The sequence below is a fragment of the Hemitrygon akajei genome, chromosome 7 (assembly GCF_048418815.1).
Source record: "Hemitrygon akajei chromosome 7, sHemAka1.3, whole genome shotgun sequence".
Classification (NCBI taxonomy): domain Eukaryota; kingdom Metazoa; phylum Chordata; class Chondrichthyes; order Myliobatiformes; family Dasyatidae; genus Hemitrygon; species Hemitrygon akajei.
The window spans coordinates 32,110,759-32,134,757 of NC_133130.1; the positions used below are offsets into that span (position 1 = coordinate 32,110,759).

Genomic DNA, 23,999 nt, shown 5'->3' on the forward strand with positions numbered 1-23,999 from the left:
TTTTTTGTATTATTAATAAAATCTTTTGTTTTGTTTTTTGTGTTGCAAATCTCACATGTCTTAAATTCTTCAAATGTACTTCCTCTAAGGTCATTTACAAGGGTATTCCCATGAATGCCAGGATGATCCATTCTCTTTCGGGCAAGAAATCCTCGCTTCCTTATGGAAAAAAAGGCCAGGTGAATCATGTGTCTTGGAAATCTGTTTTAATGCTAGCAATATTGCGGGGAGGTTCTTGAATGCTTTTGTGTTTTTTTAATGTACGCAGCTGAGGAAAAACCAATGTGATCTTTCTAAGAGCAGACGGATGACCCAATATAATTACTTGTACCAAATACTACATGAAGGAGATTCATTCCAGGGAAAAATTAACTTTAGAGCAGAAACCATGGTGGAATACAAAACGGTTAGTGAGAAGTAAATGGCAGAAACTCTGGACGGACAACTACTGACCACCTTAAGTTGCTGGGGTCTTGGCTTGGTGGCACCTTCGAAGGCAGATGCTTTCTGAGCACCAACAATTCATAGAGTCTTATCTAAGCCAAGAGTTCCCAACCTGGTGTCCATGGCATAAAAATAGGTTGGGAACTCCTCGATTTAAACTGATCACTGACCATGTCTGCAGTGGTAATTGCAGTTGTCAATCGTACATCAAAAGTGATAGCAGAACAATGATCTAGAAATAGGACAGGGATTGCTGAAGGTTCGAGGATTTTCTGTATTATTTCATATTTTCAACATCTGCAGTAGTTTGATTTTTGCAATGATATTGAAACCCCAGGTTCAGCCATTGACTCTGCTTTCATTGTATTGGGATACTATGTCCTGATGCAGGATGCTATGATTATGCAGTGGCTTGACAAACCATCTCTTAAACAGATGTCCGTTCACATTCAAAGTATCAGGCAGAAGAGAATCAGGAAGAAGCTGATACAAATTGTGAATTATTCAGGTGACCCATGAAAAACTGGAAAATGAGCTTCTGATCCAAGGCCACGTGGGAATTTCTCAGACACCCAGCTCCTTCACCCACATCTCTATTTACAAAGTTCAAAGTAAGTTTTATTATCAACATACATGTATGTCACCATATACAACCCTGAGGGCATATTCAGCAAATAGTAACTACAACAAGATCAATGAAAGATCAACCATAGAGCAAAAGACAACAAACTGTGCAAATGCAAATATAAATAAATAGTAATAAATAACAAGATAAAGAGTCCTTCAAGAGAGATTGGACCGGCTGGTAATGTAGTAGCATCAGCACTGAACTTTGAGGTGCATAGTCCTGAGTTCGAATCCCAACCTGGCCAGCAGCAGCATCTGTGTGGAAGAATGGCCTGGCAACCTACTTCTGTATCTTGCCATGGAATCCTTATGGACAATTACACTATCCATAGGGTCGCCGTGACTTTAGGATGAGTCGCCAGCACTCAACAACAACAATAAAGTGAGATCATTGGTTGTGGGAACATTTCGATGGATGGGTGAGTAAGTGTGGTTAACCCCATTGTTCAAGAGCCTGATGGTTTTGGCACCAGGTTTAGAAATGAGTAACAGATCCTCGTCATTTGTCATGAAAGGGTAGCAGTGAGTTGGGAACTTGCACACACTTAGAAATTTAAAATTTCTGTTCTAGGTGGAGTTATTTTTTGTTTGACCCCTCAGTGGTTCGAACTGCATGTGCAGAAAAGATGGGGAAATGAATTGACAGAGGTCTACCAAGGTATAAAATTACAACCCAACCAAACCTAAGCACAGTCTTTCTGTTTGTAATATTCTCCCAGCCCAACCTGATCTTCAGTGTTGATACCATAAGATATAGGAGAGGATTAGGCCATTTGGCCTATAGAGTCTGTTCCCCTTTTCATCACGGCTGATCCAATTTTCCTCTCAGCCCCAATCTCCTACCTTCACCCCGTATCCCTTCATGCCCTGACCAGCCAAGAATCTATCAACCTCTGCCTAATATGCATAAAGACTAGGCCTCTACAGTGGCTTGTGGCAAAGAATTCACCACTCTGTGACTAAGGAAATTCCTTCTCATCTCCATTCTAAAAGGACACCCTTCTATTCTGAGGTTGAGTCCTCTGGTCTTAGACTCTCCCAGCATAGTGAACATCCTCTCCACATCTACTCTATCAAGATCTTTCACCATTCGATAGGTTTCAATGAGGGCAGCCTTCATTCTTTTAAATTCTAGTGAATATACTCCCAGAGCCATCAAACATTCTTCATATGTCAAGCCAATCAATCCCGGAATCACTTTCTTAAACCTCCTTTGAATGCTCTCCGGTTTAAGCACAGCCTTTCTAAGATAAGGGGCCCAAAGCTGCTCTCAGTACTCAACGTGAGGCCTCACCAAAGTCTCAAAATTACATTTTTGCTTTTATATTCTATTCCTTTTGAAATTAATACTCACATCACATTTGCCTTTCTTACCACAGACTCTACCTGCAAATTAACCTTTAGGGAATCCTGCACAAGGCCTTCCAAGTCCTTTTGCACCTCAGTGCTGTGTATTTTTTCTCCATTTGAAAATGGTTAACTTTTTCATTTCTTCTACCAAGGTACATGATTATACACTACTGTATACCATCTGCAATTTCTTTGCCTATTCTCCTAACCTGCCTAAGTCCTTCAATAGCCTCTCTACTTCCTCAAAGGTACCTAACTCTTCACCTATATTCATATTGTCTGCTAACTCTCTGCAATAAACCCATAAATTTCATTATCCAAATCATTAACATTTAACATAAAAAGAATCAGACTGAACACAGACCCCTGTGGAACACCACTAGTCACTGGCAGCCAGTCAGAAAAGACTCCCTTTATTCCCTTTCTTTGCCTTCTGCAAATCAGCCACTGCTTTATCCATGCTAGAATATTTCCTGTAATACCATGGGGTCGAAACCTATTAGGAAACCTCATCTGTGGCACCTTGCAAAAAAATCCTTCAGGAAATCCAAGTACACAACATCAACTGATTCTCTTTTGTCTATCCTGCTTGTTATTTCTGCAAAGAATTCCAACAGGTTTGTCAGGTTGATTTTCCCTTGAGGGAACCATGCTGACTATGGCCTATTTTATCATTTGTCCCCAAATACCCTGAGACTGCATCCTTGATAATCAACTCCAATATCTTTGAGTTCAGACTAACGGACCTGTAGTTTCCTTTCTTCTGCCTCTCTCCCTTCTTGAAGTCTGTAGTGACATTTGCAATGTTCCAGTCTTTCAGAATCATTCCAGAAACTAGTGATTCTTGGAAGATCATTACTAATGCCTCCACAATCTTTTCAGCCACCTCTTTCATAACCCTGGGGTGTAGTCTGTCATGTCCAGGTGACTTCCTCACCTTCAGATCTTTCAGTTTCCCAAGAACATTCTCTGTTGTAATAGTAACTTCACACACTTCATGACCCCTGGCATTTGCAACTTCCACCATGCTACTAGTGTCTTCCACGGTAAAGACTGATACAAAATACTTAGTTAGTTTGTTTGTCATTTTCTTGTTCCCAGTACTACTTCTCCAGCATTGTTTTCCAGTGGTCCGATATTTACTCTCACTTCTCTTTTACATTTAATGTATCTGGAGAAACTTTTGGTATCCTTTTCAATATTATTGGCTAGCTTACTTTCGTATTCCATCTTGACCTTCTTAATGACTTTTTAGTTGCCTTCGGTTGGTTTTTAAAACTTCCCAATCCTCTAACTTCCCTGCAATTTTTGCTTGATTATATGCCCTCTCTTTGGCTTTAATGCTGGCTTTGACTTCTGTTGTTAACCTCTGTTCATCTTTCCGTTAGAATACTTCTTTAGGATGCATATAACCTGTGCCTTCTGAATTGCTTCTAGAAATTCCAGCCATTGCTGCTCTGCCGTCATCTCTGCCAGTGTTCTTTTCCAATTAATTCTGGCCAACTCCTTTCTCATGCCTCTGTAATTCCCTTTACTCCACCATAATACTAATACATCTAGCTTTAGCTCCTCTTTCTCAAATTTCAGGATGAATTCGAACATATTATGATCACTTCCCTTAAGGGTTCTTTTACCTTAAATTCTTTAATTCTGGTTCATTGCATAACAACTAATCCAGAGTAGATTATCCTCCAGTGGGCTAATCATGCACTGCTTTAAAAAGCTATCGTGTTGCACTCTAGAAATTCTTCCTCCTGAAATCGGCACCAACCTGATTTTCCCAATCTACCTGCATATTGAAATCCCCCATGACTATTGTAACTTTGCCCTTTTGGCATGGATTTTCTGTCTCCCATTCTAATTTGTAGATCACATCTTTACTACTGTTTGGGGGTCTGTATACAACTCCCATCAGGGATTTTCCCCCTTGCAGTTCCTTAGCTCTATCCACAAAGATTCAACATCTTCTGACCCTCTTTCTAATGTTTTTTTTACCAACGGAGCAACGTCAGCCCCTCTGCCTTCCTGCCTGTCTTTCTTATGTTGTGTATCCTTGGATATTAAGCTTCCAGCTATAATCTTCTTACAGCCAGAATTCACTGATGCCTATATCACATCTGAAGCTGTGCTACAGTTTCAACTACCTTATTCCGTACACTGTGCACATTCAAATATAACACTTTGCTTATTCACTTTCTTTTGATTTTTGTCTGCCTTTTACGTTATAACTCATCCTGTTGACTGCAATTTTGCCCTATCTACAGTCTCTCTTCCCTACACCTTGCCTCTGTTTGTAAACCAGTTTCCTCATCTTCTGCACTATTGTCCACCTTTCCTACGATCCCTCTTGCACTGAAGTATATGCCGCTTAGGACATTAGTCACACCTTTAGATTCCTAACTGTGAGGTCTTGCCAACATCTGTCTCCACAACTTTTCCACTAACTGTTCTGGCATTCTGGTTCCCATTCCCCTGCAACTTTAGTTTAAATCCCACTGTGCAGGACTGACAAACCTTCCCAGTAGGATATTAGTCCTCTTCCCATTCAGGCGCAAACAGTCCCTTCTGTACAGATTACATCGTCCCTGGGAGAGAGCCCAATAATCCAAAAATCATATGCTTTCCCTCCAACACCAACTCCTTAACCACGTATTAAACTGTATAATCTTCCTAGCACTGGCCTCACTAGAATGTGGCACAGGTAGCAATCCTGAGATCATAAACCTGAAGGTTCTGCCTTTTAACTTAGTACCTAAGTCTCGGAAGTCTCTTTGCAGAACCTCATCACTCATCCTACCCATGTCATTGGTACCAACATGGACTACGACTTCTGGCTGTTCACCCTCCCTCTTAAGAATGCTGAGGACTGAATCCGAGATATCCCAGACTCTGGCAACCAGGAGGCAACGTAGCATCCATGAATCTCATTCTTGCCCACAGAACCTCCTGTCTTTTCCCCAACTAACTAATCTCCTATCACCACAGTGTGTTTCTTCTCCCTTTTCCCCTCTGAGTCACGGGTAAACTCAGTGTCAGAGACCTCACCTCTATTAGATCATCTCCCCCGACAGTATCCACAGTATTGTTGAGGGGGTTGGCCACAGGGGTACCCTGCACTGGCTCCTAAATCCCTTTCCACTTCCTGACGGTCACCCAGTTTCCTATGTCCTGCACCTTGGGTGTAACTACCACTCTGTATGTCCTATCTATCACCCTCTCAGCCTCCCGAATGATCCGGAGTTCATCCAGTTCCAGCTCCAACTCCTTAACGCTGTTTGTTAGAAGCTGCATCTGGATGCACTTCTCACCTTTGAAGTCATCATAGACACTGAATGTCTCCTTGCCTTCCCATCCTGAAAGAGGAACATTGCAGTATCCTGCCTGACATCTCTATTGTCATTGCTGAGCAAATAAAAAGGAAAGGAAAAAAAAACTTCACTGATAGCTTTTCTTTTGCTTTCCCTGCCTGAAGCCTCTCTTTGCTGAAACCTCAAAGAACTGAAGCTTCAAGCTGACCACTCTGCCTCTGTCCACTCAAATGATGCACTTGCCTTTCTTAAATTTGCTTTTGCTAATCAATCCCAAATGTCGATTGGTTACTGGTCAAAGCTCTTTTTCATAAATTGCTGTGAAACTTTGCCTTTAAAATCTCAATTGCCATCCTGATTAAAAGGTGGCTCTCTAACGAACTCCATACCATGGATTAGGTACGGCAATCTAAAACATACTGGCAAAACTAAGTTGAATAAAGTTGCCATCCAGACCTTAGTGACATTGTCCAAACTTAAATATTTTCATCAATATATGCACCTGATCCCTATAGGACACTCATAATTGAATCCCATTAGTTCTGTGTCTGGTAGGCAGGGTCTAATGTTGGGGTGTAGAAGCAATACACTGAGAACATGATGGAGTATTGATTCTACCAAATGTAAAATCATTTGGCTCACTTTACCGAGTACCAGTGATTCCTGCAAAATAGCTATTTGGGTTACAGATTGCAGATCTGGCAAGTCACTACCTAGCAATTTGACAAGCATAGTGATTTATTTTTACTTGGAGAGTAAGATACCCTTCAGGCTGAACATGCCTCTACTGCCCAATTACACCCATGTGACCAATTAATCTACAAACCCACACATCTTTGCAACGTGGGAGGAATCCGGAGCACGTGGATTAAACCTGTGCAGACTCAAGGAGATTGTACAAACTCCTTGCAGACAGGGAAAGAGTTGCTGATGCTGTAATAGCATTAGGTTAACCACTATGCTACCACACTGCCACATTTTGCTGATGTGGAATTTGAGCGAGGCGGTTGCAAGAAAAGTAAACAAACACACAGTTAACTTTTTTTACAACCTGCATTTATTGATGTGTGCAGATGACATGTTTCAGAAAATAGTGATGCAGCCATTTCCCCATCCCCCCCCCCCACCACCCTCCTCCTCCACCGTGCAATTCTTCTCACCCCATTCGGTCTTCTGGTAATCCATGGCAAAGAGCAAAACAACATTTTTAATATGACCTGACAGTTATTCTCAATAGTAACCTTGCTAACCACAGAAGTGAATTTCTTCAGCAACCACATTTGTGCTGCTGCTATACGTGAGTGTTAAATTTAAATCTGACCCTTTATTTTCAGTATATCCTTTCAGTGAACAGAGCAGACTTAAACCGGGAGCTATTATTTGGTGAGTTAGTGCTTCCAGATTTCTTCCAAAATTGCTTTGTTCCATTTTTGGTGTCCTGCTGAAGTGCGCTTAATATGTTTGTACTTTCAGCTGCTAGCCAGTACCCAAATGTTAAGTTAAACTTTGAAGAGAAGTTGCAACACTACAGTGTGGAAAAGGGGTTGATGACATTTATCAGGTAACTTTTCTTTGCAGTTCATGTGCATTATGAAAAAACTCAAATTCCTGTCCTGTTTACTCTTCAGTGTGAGATAAGACAGATAAATAGATTGCAGCACCACTGAGCACAGAACTGAATTCAGTGTTGACAAGGGAAGTGAGGGACTTATAAAATATGGGAAATAAAAGCTTTTCCTTGTTCTGTGCTTCAGTTTGGCTCAATCTAAGTAATTGCTTTTTTTGCCTCAGGAATTCCAACAAAGCAGTTGCTGGTGAGGATGGGTTTGAGATGCACGTTTAGTAATGGGGTATTGTGTATAAACATGTCTATGTGCACGTAAGCAAATGTCAGTCTGTAATTGCACCATCAATGCTACAAACTCTACTTTGTAGATGTGTATCCTTAAATTGGAGTACGTGCCTGCAGCCATCAAATTGCACTGTAAGCCATTTCTGACAGTCTCTTTACAAAATGATTTCTGCTCTCCTCTGCACACTTTTCTGCTATTCAGTTTCCACCTACTTATAATCTTATAATGATGGCACATGTGGTCTTGATGCCCTGTATTGCTATTCATTGGAGAACTTTAAGTAACATTTTGGAATGGTGCAGGGAAGATTAATATGAAGATTGCTGTGAGCTCATGCAGAGGTTAGCTATGGATGGAGCTTGGAGAATGTTTTGGATAGCTTTGAAATTGTTTCTGATTACCTTCTTGCAATGTAAGATCATTGATAGATTTTGATCACACCTTGCTAGTGGTTCTTCAGAGCCATAATTTTCTCTGACCATCTTCCATGTTTTTATAGTTATAATATTTTACTATACCTAGTTTGATATAAAAAGGTTGATTTCAACTTTCATTGTCAGACAAAAATAACCAAATAGCAGCCCTTGTTGCACCTTTTGTAGCTTTTCCAGTCTGAGATGAGGTGCTGACTGTTTGAAATTATGACCATCGGCTGCAGGAATAGAGCAATTTTGACCAAAATACTGGGCATTCAGATAACGTGGATCAATGTAAGAGCACTCGTCACAACCTGTAATTGCAGCTTAAATTAGTAGTAACCTGCTCTGGTGGGAACCTCCATACATGACAGGGTGGACTGGTGCTGACTAACATTACTAATGGATTCTTATGCCTTCATCTGAATGTTATGTATTGCAGTAGCTGAAATGCTTCCCGTGTTCATTAGTGGTAGCTTCCACCTGTTGTCAGTTAAATACAGCACACAACAGAAAATGACTTTGCCTATTTGTGTTAGTTTTAAAAATAAGGACTTCAAAATCCTTTCACACACTACCTATGAGTTTATTTTAGTTCTTGTAATTGTATGTTATATGCCTTTTAAAATGGTGATTTTGCAGCTGTAATTAATCATTTTATTTGCTCGTAGTTTGGAATGATTCATATGGTTTACACTCTTGCTATCTCTACACTGACAAATGAAGTGAAGATCAGAAGAGACCATGTTAGTGTTAGCCATTCCTCATTAATTTGTTAATTTACCTTCTCATTCTTTACACAGTGGTAGCTCGAACTTATTCTTTGTTATTTAGGATGATTTTACATTGGAAGTTGAGGAACGTTTAGAATTGATATTGTCCAGACTTACTTAACCTACAGAAAATGATTCATTTTGTGTTCATGCCAGACCGGATAGCTCCACCTTTGAAGTTTCACATGATCTTGTTGTTGGATGTGATGGAGCTTTTTCAACTGTAAGGAAACAGTTCATGCGGCAACCCAGATTTGATTACAGCCATGTTTACATCCCTCATGGTTACAAGGAGCTTACAATGCCTCCTAAAAATGATGATGTAAGGATTAGTCTTAATACATTTATTTTGTTTTTTTAGATGTTTCTTCTTACTTATTTTTGTCACTGTCTGAAAATGTTAACATCAAAAATTGGAGTGTTTTTTTGTTCTAGTTTGCAATGGAACCCAATTTTCTTCATATATGGCCCAGAAACACCTTCATGATGATTGCTTTGCCTAACTTGGTGAGTATTACGTGCCCTTTTAACAAATGTTCTGCTGGATCATAGTCTTTCTTGGCTAGGTCCTGCTTGAATTTTGGAGGATTTGAGCTCAGACAGGGTCTCTTTGGGGGTCTGAAGTTGTGTTTGGGGCTCTGAAGTTGTGTTGGACTTCTGTCAGTCTCACAGAGTAGCTGGAATAAAATGATCACTCTTTTGCATAAAGGTGTAATAACCAGATTATTAAACTAGAGATGTGTTTGAGATCCACCTTAACACTGGGAGAATTTCAATACAAGAAGTTAAATAAAACTGACTTAGAAAAGAAAATCTAATGTTCACTGTGAACAAACATTTCAATTGTTGTAAATACCCATCCAGCTCACAGCTGAGGGGAAAATTTGTCTTCCTTATCCATTCTGATTTTCAAGTGATTCATCATTAATTACTTTCTAAAATGGACCAATGAAGCTCCATATCATAAAAATAAATGGAATAAAGATGTATTTCTTGCTATTGGTGTTAAACCAGATTTCTTTTGACTGTGTGCCTTGAAATTCTCTAAATGTATCACGTAACTTTGACAACCCAAGAAGTAAGGTTGAAGAATATCAATTTATACCATATAGACCAGGATTCTGCTTTAATGCACTAAATTTACAGTCATATTTTGGAGGATCTTCCAAATATTTGGGATTTCTTTCTGTCTGTGATTGCAGGCAATTGCATTGGGTGTATGTTCTATTTTTTTAAACCTCGTTTAAGCCTGTTGCATCATGACTCAAATGGATTAAGAACTTGGAAGATAGAATTCAAAGAGTTCCTGTTCTACCCCAAGTTCCTCCTGTTTTTCTGTGTTTATGTCAGATGACCATGATTTTCTGTATAGTTCCTGTCATTGTAATGAATTATTCCTAGCCTGGCAGCTAGAATATATTCAAGGTGTGCACTAGATGTGCATGATAGAAGATCTCACTCTGATATAGGCTGTTGTCCACACCTGAAGTTTAATTCCATTTATTAATGAAGGAAAAGGTAGATCTCATTTTTCACCTGTAACAGGCATTAGGACTTGCTTTTATAATAATTGAATTGACTTTATATCTTGCATCCTTCACATACAAGAAGAGTAAAAATCTCTACGTTATGTCTCCTCTGAATGTGCCACTTATAGTAATTTGTAATAAATAGTATGTACATAAGATATACAATAGAACATTCAATATGGCTTAGAAATATGATTGTGTCAGCATGAATTAATTAGTCTGACGACCTGGTGGAAGAAGCTGTCCCGGAGCCTATTGATCCTGGTGGTACCATTTCCCGGATGGTAGCAGCTGGAACAGTTTGTGGCTGGGGTGACTCTGGTCCCCAGTAATCCTTTGGGCCCTTTTTACACACCTGTCTTTGTAAATGTCCTGGAAAGTAGAAAGTTCACATCCACAGATGCGCTGAGCTGTCTGCACAATTGCAGTCTCACGTGTCCTTTGCAGATTGGGTCTTTCACAAATGTAGCTGATGTGCACATTAACCTTAGTTTAGTTTTTTTTTGTGTGTGCCTGTTCTCTGTAGTAGATATTTGTTTAAATTCTTTTGCTTCACTTGAAAGGATCTTCTGTTGGAATATGATCTTAAGTTATATTACGAAGCAAGTATTAAAGTTTTAATTTTGTGTTAATTTCAGCAATGGTTTTCTTGACCATGAATAAAGTGAATGCAAAAGTCAGTGTATCATATTTGGAGGCAGAAAGTTACAATTTCATAACTCATCAGAAAATGATAAGCTAATAATGGTGAAGTGGCACCATCTTCAGTGATTATTGGAGGTGGTAACTACAGGCAACTGAACTTTTGAATTTAATCCTACAGTAGTCTCCAAGATGTTTTATTGGTTGCACCATCTGTATGGTAAGATTTATAAGCTTGGATAGAGAGGTCAGACACATCACCATCAAAGAAAGGAGAATTGGATATAAAGTTCTGTATTCTCTTGCATCTAGCTTGAGAGGTATTAGAAACATGTATTCATAGTTTTATCCTAATGTGCAATGTATTTTTAAATTGCAATATCATTTTCTTTGTTGCCTGGACAGGACAAGTCATTTACATGCACTCTCTTCATGCCTTTTGAAGAATTTGAGAAGCTCACGACAGGAGATGAAGTGCTTCAGTTTTTCAAGAAATACTTTCCAGATTCCATACCTCTGATAGGAGTGTAAGGACTTTTTAATCAAGATAATTGCTTATCAATTTCTTACCCCACCCCCTCGGTTAGCATGGGACCACAGAATGGTTCCAACACAGAAGGAAGTTATTTGGCCTGTTAAGATTGAACCATCCCTTTGTGAGAGCAATAATGTTGTCCAACATGCCTGCAAATGCTTTCAGTTCAGATTCTTATCTGGCTCCTGATTGAATGCTACGGATGAATCTGCCTCCACTGTTACACCTTGTAGCACAAGGACGTAGAGGCTTTGGAAAGGGTGTGGAAGAGATTTACCAGGATGCTGCCTGGATTAGAGGGTATGAGCTATAAGGGAGGTTGGAAAAACTTGGATTGTTTTCTCTGGATCTTTAGAGGCTAAGGGGGAGATCTGACATTTCTAAAATGCTTCATAAAAATGATAGGAACAAAAGTTGTGTATGGAATTCCCATTCTAGACACCTTGGCAATCATTGATGTGTAAGAGAAACCTGGGGTGGTATGCCCTCAGTTCTTGGTTAATTGAACTCTTCCTTATCCAGAATTCACATTTTTTAAAAAGTCATATATATCCAGGGTGCAATGAAGTTCCTTGTGTACATGAAGGTCACAGAGTAAACAGTATACATGGTAATTATTACTACAACAATAAATATAGACACCAGCACCTAAGAACAGAATGGTGCAAAGATTGTAGTGTAATCTAAAATAGTGTAAAAAGGAATACTAAACTGAATATAACTGAGCGAGGCTGAATTATGAGTTCAAAAACATGGTAGCCCCTCTAGGAAGCGTATGTGAGAGATGTGAATGATTCAAACTTTTTCAATATATTCTACTAAATTTTTTCCATCAATTTGCTCTCAACAAAATGGCAAATATTTTAAAATCATTTGCAACTTTCAGGTATTTTCACACCTCAAAGTCGAGTTCATTGTCATACGCACAAGTACATGTGTGCATAGGTGCAATGACAAACTTGTAGCAGCATCACAGGCATACAAGTCAAGCAACATTCACAATAAAACATAATTTAAACATCAAATTATACACTATTTTTGCAAAACACTAAAATATACATTTTAGTATAGACAATGGTTGGATGATGTATCTAGTTTTGAACCTGGTGGTTTGGGACCTCAGGCTCTTGCCTCCTGCCTGAAGATATCTACAAAAAGATGGCACAGCCTGGATGGAGAGGATATTGCCACCGTGAGGCATTGCTTCCTGTAGAGTCTACCAATGACGGGGAGGGATTTGACCATGATGTATTAGACAAGTCTGCAACTGGCTGCAGCTTCTTGTGTTCCTCTGTAATCAAACTGCAGTACCAGACCATGACACAGAATACTTTCAGTCAGGATACCTGTAGAAGTTTGTTGAAGTGTTCGATGATCTGCCAAACCTCTTAATATCCTAAGAAACTAAAGATGACGGTGCACTTTCCTTTATGATTGTATCTATGCACTGGGCCCAAGACAGGTCATCTGACATTAACATCCAGTAATCCACCACTGATTTCACCAATGGCTACTGATGCATGTTTGCCTTCCTCCCCTGCCTGAGTCAAAAACCAGCTGTTTTATTTTGCTGACGTTGAGCAAGAGGTTGTTTTAGTGGCTTCCCTCAGGTGAATTATTTTGCTGTGGTCAGCAGACTCATTGCCACGTTGGCTCCACTAGGCACCCTTAAAATTTGGGTTGGGTGCTAAGTTATCGGGGATTCTGTTATTATAATATGCAGTTGTCAAATGAATAAATCTTGTTTCATTGAAGTAAAGCAAACACATGGATACAATTTAATTACTTTATAGAGAGAGGGAACCAGCTGAGGGATGAGATGGTAGAGGGGAGCAAAGGAAAGCAGGTGAATCCAAGAATAGTTATGTATTTGCCTGACTTTAATGTTCACTATTGTGAAGAGTTGTGGATGACAAATATGACATTGTTTTGCAGTGAGGCACTGAAGTGGGATTACTTTCGTTTGCCAGCCCAAGCAATGATCTCCGTGAAGTGTTCCTCCTATCACATTGGGACCAAGTGTGTGCTAATGGGAGATGCAGCTCACGCAGTAGTTCCTTTTTATGGGCAAGGCATGAATGCTGTAAGTGCTGAGTATCCAAAGCCTTCTGTTCATCCATTATGTAGACTGCAACTGGGTTAAAATCTGAATATTCATCTGCCCTTCTTAAATTCTTTCAATTACTTCTCAAGATTTTGATGATATGAGAAGTTTTGTAAACTTAAGTATTTTATCAAACTTTTCACTACATGCAGCTTCAGGTATGATCAATTAAGTTTTCAATGAAAACACTGGTTAGGCTACGGATTGAATTTAATGCCATATTTTGTTTGTCATATTTTAAGAAGCTTGTAGAAGCCCCAGAATGTGGAAAATATAACCAACCTTGAACAGCCTCCTTAAATTACCTGTCCTTCTCGGTGAAACCTAATTTTTTATTATATTGTACCTTCCACTAATTATCTGCACATTGCTTCATTATTTCATTTGGGATAATTCTATCCTAAGGTGACCAATGAAACTTGATTCTATTTATAGCAGTGAAATGTGGTGGATTCTGTTATTGGGTCACATCGGGACTGGTACATTTTAGCCCAAAGCGGCTGTCCCAATGAGCTAAAGTTTGATAAGAATAGTTAAAGGTATTAAAAAAAGACAAACTAAAATCTAACTGAGTAACATTTAAGTATTTAAATAAAACACAGAACAAATTGGGCTACTGCTAAAGAACTATATAACTCTATTAGTTCCCAATAGTTATCAAAAGTGTATTTCATCCAGTGTATGCTGCCATGTTTTTTGATAGACTGTAAATGAACAAAATCAGTGCAGACACCTAGTGCAGATAATGGACTGCCTTCATACAATGCTTTTGATGACTGCAGCCTCCAAATCTTCCCTTTCATTGTAACATTCAAGGTAATTGTCGACACTTTCAAATTCTTCATAGTTCCTAACCGGAAGTAGTGAAATCATTTCATTTTCACTTTCAGCCATTTCTAGCATCTCCAAGCCTGAATAATGCTTGAAACTGCAGTGAGCAAAACAGTTCTGAATTGTCTTGCTGCTTATTTTCCGTAACTCTTGGTGACATAAAGTACTGCTTTTTGAACACAGACACGCACGACTGAAGCTGTTTAAAAACTGTTTGCTGTAAGCATGGTATAGTGTCTAACAGCCACACAAGTACACACAACTGACACAGGTTAGAAACTGTTCGGTGGCAGTCTTTATCCTAATTAAGTGGCTTAGTGACTTAAAGAATTCAGAGTGGAGCGACTAGAATAATTCCAGATCTGCAGGGTATGAGCTATGAAGAAAGATTGAAAGAAATGAATTGTTTTAGCCTAAGTAGACATTGAATGAGAGGAGTGTTCAGGCTCTTTGAGGCTATGACCAAGGTGGATGCCAGATGTTACTTCAAAATTAATCCATCATGAAGGACACAAGACCATAGGTGGAGCCTGGTTAAGGGGAGATTTCAAACTAGCATTTCTTTACACAGGACAAGCTACCTACTTGTGTAGTTGAGAGTAGTACCTGACGGATTTTCAAAGCTAAACTCGATAGTTATTTCAACACATATATGAATAGGAATTTGGCAACCTTTGTTGGGCCGAACAGCCTGTTTCGTCAACAATTTTCTAATGTTCTAAATAAAAAGAATCCTGGTGATTTTCTCAATTAGCTTTTGTTGTTTAAGAGCTGTCCCAAATAAGTGGCTCTCCTGAATAATTCTTAAAATAAATTGTATTTCTGATTTCTGAGACCATTATTTGGATTGCTACATCAGTCCATTTTTCTTTTTGTGGCTGGCACTACGCACAGCATGGTGTTTTAAACTCTAACTCTTTGACCTCTACTAGGAGGACTTTTTATCTTTCATGCCAAGCAACTGAAATGATTAATCACATGGGCAGTTTGAAGGGAAAATCTAGGCATGAGAAGGTTAGATTGATGTTGATCCCTTTTGTATAAGAAAGGTCTGTGAGAATAATTTAATAAAAGTCTGATGTTCTGCGTACAAGTGGTGTGAGTAAAGATATAGTTTTCTGAAGATATCTTCAGTTACTAGTTTGAACTAGAAAGTAAAATCATTGTTTAGTTATGAGTGCAAGCACCTTTAGACACTCCATTTGATGTAGGAAATCACCAATAATGGTGTATTGAAGCACGTGGAATGAGAAGATTCCAACATACATTGGAGCTAATCCATTTTCATGAGCATGTGAAGAGGGAAATCTCTTCTGTTATTGAAGTTTCAATTGCTTTTATTTTCTTCCTTTTCCTCAAGGGCTTTGAAGACTGCATTGTCTTTGATGAATTAATGGACCAGTTTAACAATGACCTGTGTAAGTCTATAAATCTTGTGGAGATTGTAATGTTGCAATATTATCATCTTTCTCCCATAACATCACTAGTATACACTTTGTAGGAATTGCCAGCTCCCCATCTGACGAGCTTGCAATAGTTTCACGTGATGTACCCTGGAATTTCACTCGGTAAGAGTGTACTTCCATTTAAGTGCACAGCAGAGGTTCCAGTCTGTTAGAATCAGCAGCTGGAAAAACTTTGAGAGAGCAATTTTCCAAAACTTAAATACCTAAAATATCGACCTGTAACCTGTGAGACTAGAAATATTAGTATTACAATGTTGATACTACTACTTTAATTCAAATCTGCATGCCTGTGTTTTAATAACATCTGAATTCAAACTTAACACATTCCTAATGGTATATTTTCAAACACTTGGGATTCATTTACTATTGTCACATGTACCAAGTGAAAAGCTTGCGTACTGTTCATGCATTTCAAATCATTACATAGTGCATTGAGGTAGAACAAGGTAAAGTAATAACCAAATGCAGAATAAAATGTAACAGCTCCAGAAAAAGGCCCAGTGCATAGAGGCAAACACGATGAAATCTGCAGATGCTGGAAATTCAAGCAACACACACACAAAATGCTGGTGGAACACAGCAGGTCAGGCAGCATCTATAGGGGGAAGTGCTGTCAGGATGAAGGGTCTCGGCCCAAAACGTCAACAGCGCTTCTCCCTATAGATGCTGCCTGACCTGCTGTGTTTCATCAGCATTTTGTGTGTGTTGCTAGTACATAGAGGTAAATTATGAGAACAAGAGTCCATTTTGTTGTACAAGGGAACCATTCAATAGTCTTATAATGCTGGGGTAGAAGCTATACTTGAGCCTGGTGTTTTCAGGCTTTTGTATTTCCCTCCCCTCCACTCTTCCTCTATTCCCCACCCTGGCCTTTTGCCTCTTCTCACCTGCTCATCTTCTTATCCCCAGATCTCCCCCCCCCCCCCACTTCCCTTTCTCCTTCAGTACATTCTCATCTTCTATCAGATTCCTTCTCCTGCAGCCCTTAACCCTTCCCATACACATGGCTTCACCTATCACCTTGTTTTGAAATGTGTTTATTTCTGTATTGCAGCTAAGTGTCTTCCTGAATTTTCAAGGCAGCGTGTACCCGATGACCATGCAATAAGTGATCTGGCTATGTACAACTACGTGGAGGTAGGGGACACAGGTTCAAGGATTCTACTTGTAATAAGCATGTAATAACTTGATGACAAGATTCCGAGTCTAGATTCTTTTGCTTTCTGAACTTTGCATTTTCAGATCACATGAGCAGACCATTGTGCAATAAGTTCCTTATTTCACTCATTGTTTGGAATGGTAGTTGATTAAAGCAAGGTCTGTTCAAGAGCAACAGTTCTAGTTTGTGCTTATGAGGGTCTGTTAGTTCCTCTGTGGAGGCTGGGATAATGTAGCTTCTGAATAATATTGGTATTTCTAAGGGAGCATGGATAGAAAATGGATTTTATTCAGTATCAGATTTGTCTCAGCTACAAACCCTTGAGGCCAAGAAATATATTTTAGCATGAGGCCTTTAGTCTTCAATAAATCAAGGAGGCAACATTGTAGCCATCTCAGTGACACAGCTGGTAGACCTAATGCAGACATCCCACCCTGCAAAATCTCGTTTCAGGGACGTAGCACCATCAGTTTGCGGGAGACTCCTGGGAGAGGTGGGATGTCTGCAATAGAGGAGCTCCTTAGCAGCTAGCCAGCTAGTTTAAATAATGTTAGCTATGCTAATGAATGAATGACACCTGTTAAACTCACCTCAACATGTCTTTTACATTTTAACCCACCGGGGCAATAGAAAAGTCACTGTTGCAAACACTGTAGTGAGCAACACTGTCATTATTTTTGACCCCTATTAAGCAGGGGTACACTTTAGTGTAGTTTGGGTTGAAGTACGTTTTTTGGAATATCTCTCCTCCCCCCTTCCCCCTCCCCCATCCCCCCCAAAAAAAATCTATTTCTGGGATATTGCATATAAGTTGTGGGCATCAGGGAGCCGCTATCAGTATGCGGGAGACTCCCGGACTTCTGGGAGAGCTGGGATGTCTGCTAATGCCGTAGAGCTCCAGTGACCAGGGTGTAATCTACAACTCTAATGCTAACTGGGTGGAGTTTGCATGTTCTCCCAGTGACTTGGCCACTGTAAAGTGTGGGTGGTAGAAGTTACTGGAATATGGTGAGGAAAGGTCTTGGGGGAAATGAAAAGGGGTATGGGATTGCTCAGTGAACTTGCTCTGACCTGAAAGGCCTTTCTTGTTGTATGGAGATGTGATGATACTAACCAGAGACTGGGAGCTGAGGACACCACCTGGACAAACTCTGCAGGTCACTGGTTGTGAAAGGGCCAGTGGTGAACTACATATACCTGTCTGGACACGCCCCCCACCCCCCCCCCCCCGCTGACTGCTCCTGTGGCTCCTCCCACTGACCGTGGCTCCTCCCACAGACCCCGGTATAAAGGCGATTGGGGCCTGAGCCCTGCCTCTCAGTCTCCAGGATGTAGCATGGTGGTCAATTGCTGCTTGTTCTTTCTTCCAGTCAATAAAAGCCGTTATCTCACCTCACGTCTCGGAGAGTTATTGATGGTGCATCAGCCACAAAACAACCACTTACAATCCTAGAAATTGTGAAGGACTTGCAGAGAAGAGTGTGAAACCAGGAGGAACTCTTCTCCCCCCCCCCCCCTCCACCCCCTTGGACATGGCAATGAAATACTAAATATCTCCAAAACCACTTTCTAACTGATGCTCAGCTAACATTACATTCGGGTGGAAGATGTTTTTGCTTCACTTATTCACTCAGTTTTTGGTTAACATTGTAACATGATTTTTGCTTTTGCTGTCTGCTTTCAGATGCGTAAGCATGTGAACTCAAAGTGGTTTATTTTCCGTAAATACATGGATAACTTCCTCCACTTCTGTTTGCCGAACACTATTGTGCCATTATACACCATGGTGAGACAAGTTTCAGTTTCTAAACTCTGTATATTATACAAGATGAAGCAATCACGTCAGTTTCAATTCTTTTTATTGCTCTTTCATTTTAGGTGACTTTTAGCAGAATACGTTACCATGAGGTGATAAAACGCAATCAGTGGCAGCGCAAGGTATCAAGTTTTAACATTTTATATCCTAATTTTTAAAAAAACTTTTGATTCATTCTGAAAATCTGAAGATAATATAATAATAAGTAAGGATTCCATTTTCCAGGTAAAATTATGTACAAACCTCATGCATAGGCAGGAGTGTATGGTCACTGTGTTGGTGATTCCAAAAGCAACAGTGTACTGAATAGAACTTCACTAAATGCTGTGCTTCACCTACCAGTTTCAGATCGGTTGAAGGCAGGTAGACATATTTAGGCTACTTTCATTTCAAATGACATCATGATAGTGGAAAATTGCCACTATGATTGTTGACTACCCGGCGAAAGACAAATCCAACCCAGCCAACTACCAGTCCATTTGTGTGGTATTGGTTTATCATAACGAGGTACAGTGAAAAGGTTTTCTTCCATACTGTTCGTACCGATCAAATCAGTCACGATGCATTGAGGTAGATCACAGTTAAAGAAAAGAACACAATGCAGAACAAAGTGCAACATCTACAGAGAAAGTGCAGTGCAGGTAGACAACAAGGTGCAAGATCATAATGTAGATTGTGTGCTTATGAGTCCAACTTATCATACTATAATAGTCTTACAACAATGGATAGAAGCTGTCCTTGAGCTTGGTGGTACATGGTATAGTATCTACTGCATAAAGCAAGAGGGGATGAGTTTGGTTTTTGATTATGCTGGCTGCTTTACTGAGGCAGTAAGTGTAGACAATCTATGGAGGGGAAGCTGGTTTATGTCTGCGACTCTGCAATTTCTTGCGGTCACATGCAGTGCAGCTCCCGTACTAAGCCATAATGCTTCCAGAGAGGATGCTTTCAATAGTGCATTGATAAACATTGGTCAATGGGGACTTGAGCATCAGCAAAGTAACAGAAGGGGTTATCAAGCAGCTCTTAGCAACAACACACTTACTAAACACACTTTGGCTTATGCTAAAGTCTCTTGGCTGCGGACCTCATTATAGCCCCTGTCCAAATATTGGCAATAGAACTGAATTCTGGAGGACGTGTGTGAATGGCTCCTCTTGACGTCAAAAAGTAATTTATGGCATTTAGCCATCAAGGAGTCCTGGCTAAAATAGATTCAATGTGAATGCATGGGGAAGATCCCTCAGCTGGTTGGAAACATACCTAGTACAAAAGATGATGGTTGAGGTGATTTGTGCATCAATCATCTCCACTATAGGACATCTCTGCTGGCGTTCCTCAGTTTGGTGGCCTAGGCCCAAACGTCTTCAGGTTGTTGGTGATCTCATCTTCTTCAGTATCATTCACAATATCTTAGCAGGACCTGGATAATATCCAGATCTGAGCTGATAGGTGGCAAGTGACAGTCACAACGTAAAAATGTCTGTCAGTACTATCCAATGAGACAAAATCAGCAATCACCTGCTAATATTGAATGGTGTTACCGTTACTCAACCCCCAGCTACAAATATACTGCAGGTACCATTTTCCAGAAACTAAACTTCAATAGCCATATATAATTCCAGTGCCCAATTGGACATTGGAAGCCCGAGGAGACGTATTTCACACAAGTTTGCCGATCGAGTAGAAAAGGCAGTAACTTGGGGCAGTTTGGCGCTTTGAGCAGCACCCAATCAGCGTTCAGGATTGATTGACAAAAACCAATTAAAGTAAGGCAGGGGCAAGTGGAGTGGACAGATTTTGAGGCTTCTGCGAGGAGAGGCTTCAGTCAGAGAAGACAAAAATAAACCAGTAGGTAGGCCAGGCAGGATAGTGGAATGCTTGGGAAGGCAGGGAGACTTCTGGTGTCCCTGAGGACTTCACCTGCATGAAGTGCATCTGGCTGCAGCTTCTAACACTCCATGTTAAGGAGTTGGAGCTGGAACTCTATGAACTTCACATTGTCTGTGAGGCTGAGGAGGTGATAGATAGGCCACAGAGAGGTAGACACAGGAAACTGGGTGACACTCAGGAAGGAGAAAGGGGTTAAACAGCCAGTGTAGAGTGCCCCTGTGGCTATTCCAATCAACAACAGGTATATCACATTGTATACTGTTGGCGGGATGAAACAGCGGCAGGCCTCTAGCACTGAGTGTGGCTCCACAACTCAGAAGGGAAGTGGGGACAAGGGGTTCATTAGTTAGGAGAACAGAAAGGAGGTTCTGTGAACAAGAATGAGATTCCCAGATGGTGTGTTGCCTCCGAGGTGTCAGAGCCTGGGACATCTCAGTTTGAGTCCTCAGCAAGTGGGAAGGTTTGCAAGTGCTGCACGTTGGAGGGTGGGGTTTAAACTAGAGTTGCAGGGTGATGAAAACCAGAGTGCCAGAACAGATAGTGGAGCGGTTGTGAAGACAGATCTTATTAAGACCTCAGACAAAATTCCTCAAGACCTTTTACAGGGGCACCATTGAGAGAATCCTAACTGGCTGTATGACTACCTGGTATGGGAACTGCACCAATCTCGGTCTCTGGGCACTGCAGAGAGCGATACGGACAGCTCAGCGCATCTGTAGATGTGAACTTCCCTCCATTGAGGACATATATAGCAGCAGGTGCATAAAGAAGGGCTGGAATATCATCAAGGACACTAGTCACCCCAACCATAAACTGGTTCAGCTGCTTCCGTCTGGCAAATGCTACTGCAGTATTAAAGCAGGACCAACAGGCTATGGGACAGCTGCTTTCTACAAACCATCAGACTTGTAAACTCCCATGTTTGTACATGGCAACAGAGTCATAACACAAAGAATTTTACTCCCTCGTGTTGTGGGATGGATGTAATTTATAAATAAATTTAATTAAATGGAACTTTTGGCACATTGGTCTTCATTGATCGAAGTATTGAATACAGGAGGTGAGACGATAGATAGGGTAAATGCAAGCAGGCTTTTTTTCCCACAGAGGTTGGGTGAAACTACAACCAGAGGTCATGAGTTAAGGGTGAAAGGTGAAAAGTTTTAAGAAGAACTTGAGGGGAATTGTCTTCACTCAGAGGTGCATGCAAGATTTGAATATTTCAGCGGTTTTGACAAGTACATGGATGGTAGGGGTATGGAGGATTATGGTCACGGTGCAGGTGATGGGAGTAGGCAGCTTAAATGGTTCAGCATTGAATAGATGAGCCAAAGGGCCTGTTTCTGTGAATTGAATTGACTTTATTTCTTACACCCTTCACATATATGAGTAAAAATCTTTATGTCTTTGTCTAAATGTGCAATTTATAGTAATTTGTAATAAATAGTAAGTACAACAGGACAGTCAATATAGCATAGAAATACAATTGTATCAGTGTGAATTAATCAGTCTGATGGCCTGGTGTACTTCTTAATGACTCTATACACAATGTGGCTACAAGAATAGGTCTTAGACAAGGAATCCAATAACAATTAATTCTCCTCCTGACTCTCAGGGTGTATCTACTATCTGTGAGGCTCAGGTCAGGAGTGTGGTGGAATTTTCTCCACTTGCCTGGATAAGTGTAGCTTCAGTAGCATTTGAGAAGCTCAAGCCCATACAGGACATAGCAGTCTGTTTGATAGGCACCCTATCCATAGTCATTCACACACTTCACTATTAATGCACAATAGCAGCAGCTTGTACCATCTGCAAGATACAATGTAGCAATTCTGCAAGAACCCTTAGATAGCACCTTCCAAACCCATAACATCTACCAGCTAGAGAAAGGCAGCAAAATTATAGGAACATCACTAATTGGAAGTTGCCTTTAAACCCACACATCATCCTGACTCACTGTTCCTTAGTCATTGCTGGGACAAAATCCTACAGTTCTGCCCCTAACAGCATTGTGTGTATTTTTATTTATTCATTTACAGGATGTGGGCTTACCAGCTTGGCCAGCATTTATTGCCCATCCCTAGTTGCCCTTGAGAAGGTGGTGATGAGCTACCTTCTTGGACCGCTGCAGTCCCCGAGGTGTAAGTACACCCAGAGGGCTGTTGGAGAAGGGAATTCCTTGATTTTGACCCAGTGTTTGGCAATGGCAATTATGTTTCCAAGTCAGGATGCTGAGTGACTTGGAGAGGGATTTCCAAGTGGTGGTGTTCCAGCGTATCTGCTGTTCTCGTCCTTCTAGATGGTAGTGATCATGGGTCTGGAAGGTGCTGCCTTAGGAACTTTGGTGTGTAGATAGCACACACTGCTGCAACTGTTTGTCGATGGTGGAGGGACTGGATGCTTGAGGAAGGGGTACCAATCAAAGGGGGCTGCCTTGTACTGGATGATGTCAAGCTTCTCGAGTATTGTTGGAGTTGCAGTCATCCAAGTGAGTGATGAGTATTCCACTGCACTCCTGACCTGGTGGACAGGCTTTAGGAAGTTGGGAGGCGAGTTACACACCACAGGATTCCTAGCCTTTGACCTGCTCTGGTAGCCACTGTGTTTATAAGGCTAGACCAGCTCAGTTTTCTGTCAATGATAAGCCTCAGGATGTTGAGAGTATAGGATTCAGTGATAGTGATGCCACTGAATGTCAAGCGACAATGGTTAGAGCCTCCCTTGTTGGAGATGGTCATTGCCTGGCACTTCGGTGGCTCGAATGTTACTTGCCGCTTGTCAGCCCAAGTCTGGATATTGTCCAGGTCCTGCTGCATTTGGGTATGAACTTCTTCACTATCTGAGAAGTCGCAGTTATCTGTGAACATCTCCACTTTTGACCTTATGTTGGAAGGAAGGTCATTGATGAAGCACGTGAAGATTGTTGGTCCTTGGACACTTCCCTGAGGAACTCCTGCAGTGATGTCCTAAGGATGAGATGACTGGCCTCCAACCACCACAGCCATCTTCTTTTGTGTCAGGTATAATTCCAACCAGCGGAGGGTTTTCATTGACTCTTTTTTAGCTGGGGCACTTTGATGCCATACTCAGTCAAATGCTGCCTTGATGTCGAAGGCTATCATGCTCACCTCACCTGTGGTATTTAGCTCTTTGGTCCATGTTTGAACCAGGGAGGTGATAAGGTCAGGAGGTGATAAGGTCAGGAGCTGAGTAGACTTGATGGAACTCAAACTGGGCATCTGTAAGCAGGTTG

At 40.7% G+C, this 23,999-nt stretch overlaps 1 protein-coding gene across 1 annotated transcript in view; it reads left to right on the top strand.

Moving 5' to 3' along the window:
* The window catches only part of kmo (kynurenine 3-monooxygenase), a 41,484-nt gene that overhangs the window by 15,926 nt on the left and 1,559 nt on the right, over positions 1–23,999 (top strand). Inside the window, exons 4-14 of the mRNA XM_073050599.1 lie at positions 90–179; positions 7,064–7,112; positions 7,203–7,290; positions 8,928–9,093; positions 9,207–9,278; positions 11,348–11,469; positions 13,413–13,560; positions 15,773–15,830; positions 16,933–17,015; positions 18,722–18,823; positions 18,916–18,975. Of these exons, the coding sequence (XP_072906700.1) occupies positions 90–179; positions 7,064–7,112; positions 7,203–7,290; positions 8,928–9,093; positions 9,207–9,278; positions 11,348–11,469; positions 13,413–13,560; positions 15,773–15,830; positions 16,933–17,015; positions 18,722–18,823; positions 18,916–18,975 (1,038 nt within the window). The remainder of the gene's footprint in view (positions 1–89; positions 180–7,063; positions 7,113–7,202; positions 7,291–8,927; positions 9,094–9,206; positions 9,279–11,347; positions 11,470–13,412; positions 13,561–15,772; positions 15,831–16,932; positions 17,016–18,721; positions 18,824–18,915; positions 18,976–23,999) is intronic.